Source organism: Charadrius vociferus, unplaced genomic scaffold (genome assembly GCF_000708025.1).
Source record: "Charadrius vociferus isolate BGI_N301 unplaced genomic scaffold, ASM70802v2 scaffold183, whole genome shotgun sequence".
NCBI classification, from domain to species: Eukaryota; Metazoa; Chordata; class Aves; order Charadriiformes; family Charadriidae; genus Charadrius; species Charadrius vociferus.
Genome location: NW_009648250.1, coordinates 4,715,145 through 4,727,677, shown reverse-complemented (window position 1 = coordinate 4,727,677; position 12,533 = coordinate 4,715,145). Strand labels below are relative to the sequence as shown.

At 33.9% G+C, this 12,533-nt stretch overlaps 1 protein-coding gene across 1 annotated transcript in view; it reads left to right on the top strand.

Moving 5' to 3' along the window:
- FCHO2 (FCH domain only 2) overlaps nucleotides 1-12,533 on the top strand; it is a 78,628-nt gene that overhangs the window by 44,482 nt on the left and 21,613 nt on the right. The window contains exons 11-16 of the mRNA XM_009884266.1: nucleotides 6,513-6,567; nucleotides 9,115-9,284; nucleotides 9,838-9,849; nucleotides 10,259-10,283; nucleotides 11,016-11,058; nucleotides 11,779-11,873. Of these exons, the coding sequence (XP_009882568.1) occupies nucleotides 6,513-6,567; nucleotides 9,115-9,284; nucleotides 9,838-9,849; nucleotides 10,259-10,283; nucleotides 11,016-11,058; nucleotides 11,779-11,873 (400 nt within the window). The remainder of the gene's footprint in view (nucleotides 1-6,512; nucleotides 6,568-9,114; nucleotides 9,285-9,837; nucleotides 9,850-10,258; nucleotides 10,284-11,015; nucleotides 11,059-11,778; nucleotides 11,874-12,533) is intronic.

Here is a 12,533-nt window from a genome sequence, read left to right as displayed (position 1 = left end):
AGTAGACTTATTTCCAAAACAGATTCATATGGTAATATTGCCAAGCACTACAATCTGATGAAACTTGTATTTAGTCCGTATACCATCCCTGCAATACATTATTTATCTGGTAGAGGATTTAGTATTTTGATAACATAGATGAAGTGTTCTTTTTGCTTGGTACATAATCTTTAGCAGTATATACAAATATGTGTCAGTAATACATTTCTATTTCCTAACAATTTTAGATTTTAAACAAGGTGTTTTTACTGCAAGTATTTGCTACTGTATTTTTCAAGTTAATAAATTATTATTTTTATATATGATATATATATATAAAATAATAATTATAATTAATTAAATTGCTTGGCTAATAGATTCTAAGAAAGAAAAAGGTTCAGTTTATTGTGGATCCAACTTTGCATCATCATATTTCTCTGCTTATACTGTTTCCTTTGAGAAATCATTCTAATATCAATGCGGTTCTGCTTTATCACTGTCAATAGAGTGTAGGAGTATACTTTTTAAAATATGTCTTTAAATGCAGTATCTCTAGATACACTTTATTAATAGCATGTTTTACATTGCTGTCAGTTTGATCTGTGGTACCTCTTACAGTTTCATTTATTAAATTGTGACTTAAATTAATTAAATATTAATTAATTGAATTAATTAAATATTAAATTCATTTATTAAATGTGACAGTTGCAAATTAAATTAGTAAGTTAATGCTTTTTTATTTCCTTAATTGAGCCTTTTCTTTTTATTTAAACATGTATGTTGTCTTGAATTGTGTGTAACAGAGATTGCAGCTCCCTATAGCTATAGTAGGGAATAATTTACAGAATAATTTAAGAGATTTTTCTGTAGACTGATTTGTTTTTCAGTTCATTTATTTAGATACCAATTATGTTAAACAATTTAAGTACCCAAGTTCACCTGTTTTGTGGATTTTCTTCTTTGCATTTAATATCTGGGAGTTTTAGTACCTAATATTAAAACCACTTTTGAGAAACTTGGTTTAAAAAAATCTAGTAGAACCATTCTTCTAAATAAGGAAGAGTAAATTTTGCCCCATAATAGAACTGTATGTGTAAGAACAGCCTTGTAAGCATCATGAGGACAGTTATTTTATCCTGTTCAAAGTCATTTTGTTTAGACCAAATTTCTTTTCTTTGGGTACGTTTCAAGTAAAGTACCTTTGGAATTATCCCTATAATTATCAGGCGTTTCATAGAAATAATGTCTTTTGACAGTTCAGGTTGAATCACTGGACTGAACCACAACTGAGTTTGACTTGCAGTTTTTATTTTCTTCTTTGCTTATTTTGGTCTCTCTAATTGTTTTTAAAAACAATGAGTTCAGAAAATTGAACTGCAAATGTGTCTGTCATTCTTTCTGGCTGCATGAGGCACACCATATGGTCACCTAAGTCAATTGTTCTGTCTAGGTGTAATTTACATTTTGTTAAAAGAAAAAAGACCTAACTTTCATAGTGTCTAACAAGAAAACTGCTACTTTCATTGCATTCTCTTTTTTTATGCCCAACATTTTATGACTGCATTTGGAATTTTAAAGTTTGTCTCGTTTCTTCTTGCTTTTTACAAGCAACAGTATTATTCTGAATGGTAGAACGCTTTAATAGCAATAACCGTTACTGTCGTTCTCATGAAAAATGATACAGCATACCATAGATAAGATTAATTTCACTCCTTACAAACAAGCACCCCAAACTGCCTATACATTTTAAGGTTGGTGTCCTCTTCTGGAAGGTCCCATTTCAAATGTTTTTCATTTTTCTTTTACTTTAAGGTTTCTTTTCTGTTTAATTTTTCAAACTTGATATAAATAGTTATAGCTACCCATATTGTTATCTCTGTGAGGATTTATTTTGTGTGGATTGTTGCCATAAATTACACATTTCAAGAAATTTAACTTTGAAAAGTATTATTGCAAAAAAAAAAAAAAAAAGTGAAAGCAATTATCAATTGTGTTGATTGCTAGAAAATACTGAGGACCGGCCCTCAGAAAATTTGACGTACTTAAGGTGTCCCAGTAATTATTTTGGTCGGCTTTGGTCACTCACAGAAAATCTCTGTCTGGCTTTTATATTATTAACATGATCTTTTTTAAAAAGGTGGCTTTTGTTTATTTGTCAAGAATCTTAATTGTGTGAAAGGAATGTAAGAAATAACCACTCTACTATTATTTATAACTATAAGCACTGAGGTAAATATATTGAAATTTTAGAAGTTAAGGATCCAGTAAGAATTTACTTCAATACTTTGTTTACCAGTTCTACATGATATTGTGCATCTCTGAACACACAGAGTGTAGTCAATACCTTTAAGCCCTTCTTACTTGTCCAAAATGTATAATGCAGTGTGTTCGAACTTGTATTCTCTGTTTCTAGAAAACAAAACGAGTTGATCCTAAAACATGCCTTCACTTCAATAAGCAGTCTCTGTTTAAATATAGATGACATCATGTCATGAGATTTAAAATTCCTGTGTTGTTATATGTCAGTCTACACAGGTAACTTCCATTAAGCTAAGCCTTGATAATTAAGAAAAGTAGAAAGTTATAGGTGTGTACACTTAGAAAGAGATAGCAACTGAAGTCTGGCTCTGTATGTGCTTATTACCTAGAAAGTTTTTCTAAAGGCAGAACTAATTGTCTTGCTTCCAACAGGTTTGACGTGTCTCTAGGGGTGGTCTATAGGAAGATACGAGCTGTAGTAGTAATTTTTCTTTTGGGGAAGCATTTACAAGGTTCCGCTTGTGCCATAAGATCTGAATTTGGATTGCAGCCCTTCCCTTGGTTGGGATACTTGCAGATCTCCTTCTTTGACTGCCTATTTTCATGAAGACTGTAGTATTCACCAAAACTCAAAAAACAAGTTTTGGCAATAGAATGCTTAGTCCTCATGCTTTTTGTATAAGCAGTTTTACTTTGTTATTTGTTACATCTTTATGTTTTATTTCCTTAAAAAGTTATTCACCCCAGAAAGTTCGTAGAACATACTAATGCAAAGACAGAGTTATAAGCCTTAAATTTTTAATGTGTATTTAAAAATATATAATAACTTTATTAGTAATGGGATGTATTACATCTGCAAACACAGGGAAGACTGTGGGTTTTGTAGCTATATGTTTAATTGCTTAACAGAACCTCTAAGAATGTGAAACCTTCCAAGGAAGTCCATCTTTCCAGTTACTTCTGCAGAGTTCCATTCACATGCATATTGAGCTTATTTTTGTTGCAAAGATTACAAACAACGTCTTTGGGTAGGGGGATAGATCAGACCTACATCCCCATTGCATTAATAACTAGTTCTTACAGAAACCCAAAGTTTGCAAAGATCTTCTTCCTCTGTGTTGAAGTTCAAAAATGACACATGTATGCATGAAAGTTGTAGTTTTTTCCTCTGATCATCATGGTAGGCAAATCAGGTTTTGTGTGTATTGTGTGACTGATACTTAAAAGACACACTGTTTTCCACAACGTAAGATAATAGTTCTGCAACTGTAGCAGTGTGGAAAAGGAAGTAAGAATTAGTCAAGTAAACGTAAATGCCTTCATTAACATCAGATTCATTAATAGCTATCTCTCAACATGCTGTATCCTCTACCACTGTTGCAAAAATCAGATTACTAAACAAAATTCTGATGTTTCAGAAAGTAGAATTGTTCACCTGTTCAACCGTTGAAAATATTGAAAACAATATTTTGAAATTACTGCTTAACTTACAAGTAAGATTTTGAGGTACCATTTTGCTTGTGTTTGACACAATTTGTCTTTGTCAATACAAAATTACATTAGGTATCTATTCCACCCCTTTTCTTCTATCGGTTTACACAAAAATATAAACTTAGTATCTCATTAATGAAAGCAGAAGGTGTTTTAAGAATGATCATAAATTCATACAAGATCAATCTGAATCATTGACAAAGCTGGAAATACTAAGTGGATGATTTCTGACTCTATACACTATGTAGAGTCAGATGTTTTAAATTACATGTATTTAAATTTTAGAAATAGGAAACAAAGAAGTACAAATTAAGTTTTCTGCAGTGTTAGAAAAAAGTGGTAATGCATGCGTGCTGAAAAAGAAGCAAGGAATTGTTCAGTTTCTATGTTCAGAACTCAAGCTGTAAAGCATCCATCTCTATTATGTATGCATTAACTTTGACTTTGTATCTGAAGTTATGAATACACACTACATGGTAAAGTGCCATTGCTGAGGAATTCATGATTCAAATATCTTTGCAAGATCAGAAATAATTAACATGAAAATATTAAGAAAGAAGTTCAATACTTTGAGAACTTTAAGATTTTAGTGCTTTCTAAGGATTTACTTTATCCTAGAGATTATTCAGTAAATTAAAAATTATGCGATGAAAATAACTTCTGCAAACTAAGTTTTTTCACAATTTTATATCACAGTAGTCAGATTTCCCAGCTATGTTGTGCATGCTTTATGTGCCTAGTAATAATATCCTTTACATATATGGCCCACGTAGGAATACAAAAAACTAAATGTTGTATTTTTAAAGATTTTTCTTGGTTTTCAATTCATCTTAACCATGAATGATCCTGATCTATTAAAAATTGGCGAGTATGACAACTAAAATAATTTCAGAATTCAGAAGTTGTAGTATTGTAGGAAAATGTACCTACCCTCTAGCTATATGTTTTTGTACTGTTTACTTTGATGTCAAGTTTCATTAGTGTTTTTTGGTATATAAACAAGGTCGGCCTGAGGTCAAGCGTAGCTAAGAACCCTGATTTGAGCAAGTAGAGCTAAGGTACTGGACCGTGTGATCCTACTCTTATTACTTTTTTTTTTTCGTTAAGTTCTTTTTCTTCCCTCTTTTTTTTTTTTTTTAATCAAATAGTGGTGAAGTCCAGATCTTACAAGTATTTCAAGAAATTGCATTTAGATGTTCCATATTTTAAGATTTGAGCTTAAAGATTATTTTTTGGCCTTAGTTTGATGCACTGTTTAATTGGGTACAGTATTACATCTGCTATACAGGATTGTATTGCTTACTCTTTTTAGCAGAAAGTTTGATCTATGTTTAAATTCATTCCATTTAATTCAGAAGTGCTAGGTTTAGAGAGCTGCACAGAAGATAATCTTTCTTAGTAAAATGTCAGACATCCCATTTGTGATATCTATAAAAGGAATAGATGGACAACTGCATTTTTATGTTTATCTTCCTCTGTAATTCAAAAGCTATTCAAAGTGAATATCTCTTTAAATTTGGCTTCAAATTTTAGGTGAAGTCAAGTGGTTCCTTGCTAGTCCACTTGAAGTCTCCAGTGTAAGTCATTTTGTTGTATCTCGTGACTTACAATGGCAAGGTGTATTTTGGCCATGCTGTATATATCTCTATTAGTCAAACTGCCTTCTAGTACCTACTTTCTGGTAGAATAAACTGATTGGTACACTGGAATAAATCACTTTTGAATATGAATCTTCTCATTTTTATAAGACATTTATTACTGGTGAAATCAGTACATTTTGAAGGCACTTGGTTGTTGTTTATTGTAATAACCTTACTGAGGCATTTAAGCTGTTCACATAGACTAACTACGCATACAAAGTCATGAGTGGGCTCCTCTGAATGACGGAATATCTGTGTATCCAGGTTTATCCCTTTACATATAATGTACACGAGTGTGGTTTTTTGCACATTTTTAAAATTTAGATTATTATGTTAGGGATGTTTCTCTCTGCCTCGAAGCTTTTTTATGAAACTAAGTGCTTAGCTAAGCATTCTGAATGATTTTAACAGAATTCTCTTCCATTTGTATTTCATTACCTGCAAGAACTGAAAAACAGAACAAGTCTGACGTTCAAAGATGCTTATTAGCTTTGAAAATCCAGGATGGTGTTGGAGATGTATAAAGGAAAAATTTTGAACCCAATTTTGAGCACTTGTATTTAAGTGCCTTTTCATTAATGTGGATATTCTTTGCTAAAGCAACAGTGCCGGCTTGCTGCCTTTTCCAGGGGGGAGAGGAAGTTGCAACCTGTGTAACCTGGAATGCTTTTCCTCACTTATTAAAGTTTTGACTGCGACTTAAGAAAGATTTTGCTTGTGTGCCATCAGAGCCTCCTGTGACTTAGCTGAGAGAATCAGAAGTAGAAATTAGGAAAATATTTGGGGCTGAGAGAATTGTAGGTTTATTTAACACTCAATAGTAAAGCTAAAATGCTTCTGTTGGTTTCTGACCTTGTTGATAGAGTACCAGTAAAAGCAGATGCATTCAAATTTGCCAGTTTTCATAGGAAATTTGGAGGTTGTTTTGTTGTATTCGGTTCCTGAGGTATCTTATCACACTACTTCTGAATTACAGATCATAACTTGAGATAATTGTGATAATTAATGGTGAATAGCAATGACTTTCATGAGCTGTCATAATCAAATTTTAATTTTTCAATCATATAAAATTCAGTCTGATGTAAGAACAGTAATGGGTTTTTAGTTATTTGTCCATACCATGATTTTTGTTGTTGTTTTTAGAACATTCCTGATGTAGATGATGAAGGATACAGCATTAAACCAGAAACAACGCAGGATATCCTTTTCACTATTATTGTGTCAAGTTATTTGATGTTATTATGATTCTTTGGAGAGAGGAAGTACTGATCTAAGTGTTAATTAAAGGAAGAAGAATGACATTCATGCTTATGTTGCAACCCTGTATTCTTATGTTCATAGCTTTTGCAAAATGTGCACAGTTTTGTCTATCTTAGATTTTGCATCTGTGCAAATGGTGAAGATTAGATCTTATGTCTTGGGAACTTTAACAGGATCATTTTTGTCTGACAGTAAAAGAACAATATTAAAGACAAAAAGCCTGAACAAAAGCTTTAAGGTGACCACACAGATCTTTCTCCTTGTAAAGATCTCAGAGGATTTGTAAAGTAAAGTTTGTAAACATTTTTAAGCGTACGGAATGGTTATCTGTTCTATACCTGCACCCTTCCACTTTTTTATAACATCATTAAAAAGATTGGGAGGTCCAGCATTCTAGAAACTTAATTTCTGTTATGTAATGAAGTCATTACACCACATGCTGTTTCTAATTGGTGCTTCTAGCTTGTATTGTCTTTTTAATAATAGCTTTGATATACAGAATAGATTTTTGTAATGAGTCATTTTTTATGGACCCTCTTGATTTTTCTCTGCTCTTCCTTTGAAGGAAAAAATTCTTGTCTTCATTTTTCCTCCCATCAGAAACAGAGGGAGGCTCTGCTTAAGAGCTGGGAATAATTGCTGTAGATCTAAGCAAGCCTAATATGTTAGCAAGATTGCTCATTTTTGGAAATGTTTTCACTGAATTCGCTGAGCACTGCAGGTAGAAGGTAAACTTACACTTTGCAATTACCTTAAATTGTGAGAACTTTTAAGCAGTTAACAGCACCTTAAAGTTGGCCAGTCCATCATCACACCTTCTCTGTTCTCATCAACTTAGAATAGTATTCCTCTTGCCCGCAGTGAAGATTCCTGTACTGGTAAAAGCAGTTCATGTTATCTCCTGTTTACAAAATTGATATAAAAGGGAAAGACTTTTATCCAGTTCTGAGAGGGGCGTTATTTCATGCTTTGCATGCATTTATGAAAGGGAGAGAAGAGTGAACAACATTCATGCTTTATAAATGATTCATCTGGGCATCCTTTTCTACATTATCCTTTTTGTTGTGAAACAATAGAAAAGGCCATACATTCAGCGAAAAAGCTCAATGATTTGCAGTCCCTGTCAGTCAGGTAGTACGTCAGCTTTTGAAAATCTTGACCAGATTCAGGAAGTCATCGGTTCCCTTCCTCTTTTCCTGCCTTAGCCTCCAAGAGTGGGTATTTATTCTGTTGATGGGAACTCTTGAGATGATTTGTTGAAGGACAGTGTTTTACCACAATGGCAGTCAGACTTACTAAGGCCAGTCTTCAGTGTTGGAAAAGCACTTCACAAGAGCTGCCTGATTCTTAGGAAATAGATCTGGAAAGTCAGTGATAACTTTAAAGACGAGATATTTTGATGAAATGAAAAGCAACTTATCTTTGAAACTTTATTTTCCAGATATGATCCATTTTGAGGGGCAGACAGGCTAAGATGAAGACATTTGACTTTTTCCTCACCATGACTCAGGGATTCTTTTAGTTGAAACGGATTTGGAATGTCTTTAGGGTTCAGGTTTTAATCTTTGTCAGGGAAGCGTTTGGAGAGATTTAATTCAAATGACTGGCATATTTCCAAGTGAAAATAATATAAGTGAGGTATAGAATATGTACACCACCCCTAGGTGGCACAAAACTTTTATGTTTAAGTAGAGGAAAAATTTCATATTCTTTCTTGTCAAAACAAATGCATCTTTTAAGGCTTAGCATAGGCCGTTCAGAGCTTTTGTTCAGCGCAGCTCCCGTGCATATAAAGAACCAAGGCTAAATTCAGCTGCACGTTTTGCTTATTTTGGGGGCTGAGTTGTCATTGTGATTTCTTTTTTGCCAAGGGTGACAGTGCTTTAAGCAGCTGACATTGTTCAGTTTACTGTGCAGCCTTCTGTGTAACTGGCATCCCTTCTTGCAAAGTTTTCAGTGCCACTGTAAAAGGGGCAAGTAACGGTGGCTGCTGCTGCTGCTGGGTCCTCTACTACTTATGCTTGGGCATGGGTATTCCACTGCTAATTAAAAAGGCCAGGGTTTTCCTTCACTTGGTCTAAAATGATTTGTACATTTTTCATACATGTGTTAGAATCCATGGTTGCGTTTTACAAATCATACATTTAACATGCAGAAGTGTTGCTACTGTAGATTCTTTAATTTATCCTGATGCCTTCAAACTGCAGTTTTTCAGTTAAATGATAGATATTGTAGTTGTTCGGTTATATGTGCCTTTCAGGACAGAATACCTTTGTGAAGATGAATGGAATATAAAAACTAAATTTTAACTGAGTTGTGAATTTTGGACAGTGGATATATTTAAAATGTATGTATAACAGCACAAAGAGGTTATGCAGCATTGTTTATCTGTGTTGTTCACTTAATATGAGCATTTTGTAGAGCATAATTATGAAATGGATTAAGCAGATGAATTTGAAGTATTTCCACCTTAACTGAAAAAAACATACCAAAGAGAACGATTTCAGTTCATCCAGTGATTCTGACTCTGAAGATGATGAACCCAGGAGGTTCCATATAGAAATAAAACCTGTCCAGCCAAATAATAGCTCCATGCCTTCCTTGGATGAATTAAAAGTATCTATAGGAAACATCACTCTTTCTCCAGCAATATCTGTAAGTTATTTTGTTCCTTGTATTTTTAATGCGTGGAAAAGTAGTAAAGAATCTTTACTGTAAACATTATTTTACTGTTCAGAATTTATTCTAGGTTCAAGTTCAATGGTTTTTTTTATCTTGTGCACTAGGTCATCTTTGGTACACTTTATCACAGTGTAACATTAAGTAATTCTCCCTTCTCAGATTTAAATTTTCCTTTGAGTCTTGGGGAGCGCTCAGTCCTTGTCTTTCTGCTGTTGCCACCACAAGACATTTGAATACATTGTGTGTAAAAGCTGAGCATGGCTTTTAACATAGTTTACTAATTAGTATTCGATGATAATGTGGATACACGTAACATTTACACTGCAGCTTTATTGATGTATTCTGCCAATCCACAAAATGACCCTTTGTATCGTGAGATAATATAGCAAATAAATAGTATTAAAATATGCTAGTGCAATAGTCAGATCTGAATAAGAACAGCTCTGATTTTAAGGAAAATATTGGGCATAACATATTAAAATGTTATATAATTTTTCTCTCTTTTCCCCCCACATTTTGAAAGCAGAGACACAGTCCTGTAAGTACAGAATGGATTTTTATTCACATTTTTAGATTAAAACCAAGTAAGTGTAGTATGTGAGGGGAGAGCCTTAGGAATGTTTCTTTTCATATATATCATGTGATATATAAGCTGTTTAGTTTTACTGCCCCAGCCTGTAAAGGGATTTAGTAATACTGCTGCCTTTGTCAGTACTACAGTGTTTGTTCCTGCCTTTACTTACTGGTGTGGCGGGTGTACACTGGTTGCTCTGTCCTGGTTCATGTTCTGGTCTTCTGCAAGCTCAGGCTGTTTTGCATGGCACTGAAAGCAAAGTATCTCATAGAAAGTTGAGTGGAAATAAGAACCCTGGGACTAATAAGTGTTTTATTTGACAGTTGGTGAAAGAATTTATTCCTAATTTTTTTTTTTTTTTTTTCTGTTTCAGGCACAAATTAATCGAAATTCATCCAGTAAGTCCAGACCTTTACCTTTTAGTCTATTTATGGTAGTTTTTTAACATAGCATGAAAATACATTTTTTTTAATTGTTGAAGAAATAGATTTTCTAAGTGTTTGTATTTTAAATAGAAAAGAAAAGATTTCTCTTGTCAGTTCTAGATACCTCTTCTTTTTCAATATACTTGGCTGTTCGCTGTTCTGGGAAACAGATGAGGCTGTCTGTGACAGTGATGAGGAACACATCCAGGAGCCAAAGTGGGGACCCCATGTCAAAGACTCCTGTGCAAGTTCTTAAAACCCTTCCACCCTCTCAAGTTTAGGATGATCCACAAACCAGCAAAGCACAGTCTCTCTGTTTTATAGTCAAACACATAAAATGTGGCCATGGAGATAGAGGACTGACCATTAGTCTTTGTCCTGTAGGGTTTTTTTCAATGGGAAACCAAGCCAGATTTGCTGAAAAATAATATTGATGTAAACAGCATAATTTAAGGAGAAAATTTCAATTGAACAACACTTCCTCCCAAAATGCATTGCTCTGTGTAGTCCTCTCCTATTAGAAGGTATTTCAGGAGTATCTGAATTTATATAATCAAAAATAATACATTTTCTTTTTTCCATTTTAAGAATTCATTATTAGTTTCTAACTGCAACCATTAATATTTACTGTTTTTTTATAATGAAGCGGAATTTTTTATTTTAGAGTGTCACAGCTTTAGTGATAATACTGTATCTTTTGCTTAGGTGAAGAGTTAACAAAATCAAAGCTTTCTGCTCCAACTAATGAGTAAGTTCAAATTTAAAATCAAATCTAAAATCCTATCAAATGCAGTTTTGTGGCAATTTGGTCTTATTTTCATCTAATACCTGGAAACTCATTGGAAATATCAGATGACTGCTATTTTAAGTTGGGCGTCTATTGCATCATAAGAGTTAAGGAGTAATTATGTAACAATGGAGATTTCTATTCATTTCTTTTGCCCTTCTAATGCATTTGCTTCATTGTGATATGTCTCAGTTGATATTTATAATTATATGATCACAAAACTTTGGGTTTTATTAAAATCTCAGGTTTTTAAATAAGGCAGGTTTAGTTTCTATCCTGTAGTGTTTTGTGGTAATGAGTTTAGGATTAAAAGCCCCATATTCGGACAGGTTTGTATACATTGCTTGTATATGTATATACTGAAATAAATGGATTTGAAGACGTATGTCTCCTTGAAAATGACATTCATTTAACTGACATTATGAAGTACGTCCAAACACAAACTTGCACCAATGTGTCAGTTCAGATAGTCTCCTTATGTGTAAATCAGTTTCTTGACCTGCAATTGATAAGTACTTTTTATTTTTAGATGCAAAGACTAACTAATAAGGATGAATTTAGCAAATTTATTTATCATATTATTATATTTATTATATTATCAAACTACTACTGAAGTTGTCATTTGATTTTTATGACTACATACATCTGTCTTTTATATTCCAATTGTAACTCTTAATATAGAAAAGGGAACAGTGACCTCCTGGCATGGGATCCACTCTTCAGCAGTTCTCTTGAATCATCTTCTTCAACTTCCTTGGCATCCTCATCCTCCTCAGGTAAAATATTTGATAGTAGAAAATGTTTTCTCTGTGTACTTCAGGATGTTCCGTTGCTCCTTTTTTGGTTATTGCAAGGGGACGTGCTTTGACTATCGAAAGGAAAGAATTTTGTTAAGAATACACTGTCTTACAAGTAATACGGAACTGAGGGTGCAGTATATCAGGCTTTCAAGCTAGGGAGCAAGGGGGAAGAGGAAATGCCTTAGGAAAATTCTGTCTTGTTTCTGCCTATTTTTATCACCTTCTCTCAGTTTCCAAAAAATCATCACCATCTAGTATATAATCCTATTTTTTCAGCTGGTAGGCCTGGTAGATTAAATGGAGGTTATCACAGCAACTGTGAGACAAGCTGAGCTTGCACTGTGAATATGGGTGGGTTTCTTCTTTCCAGGAAAGTCTGTTGAGCTGTGTAGTACAAAGGCACCACCGACCTTTGCTGTGAGGAACTTGTTTCCTGTATGAAACTATGATTCTGTTAGGAGATGTGTGTGCCTAATCCAAGGGGAGCCAGATAAAAATGGCAGGACTGACACTAGAATTGACGGGGAGTTCCTGGCACCACCTGAGAGCAGGGGTATTGGGAGGAAAAGGGTGGGCTGAGCAGTATGGGAGAAGGAGGGGGAGGACAGATGTTGCATGGGCATTTGGGGGTGCAGG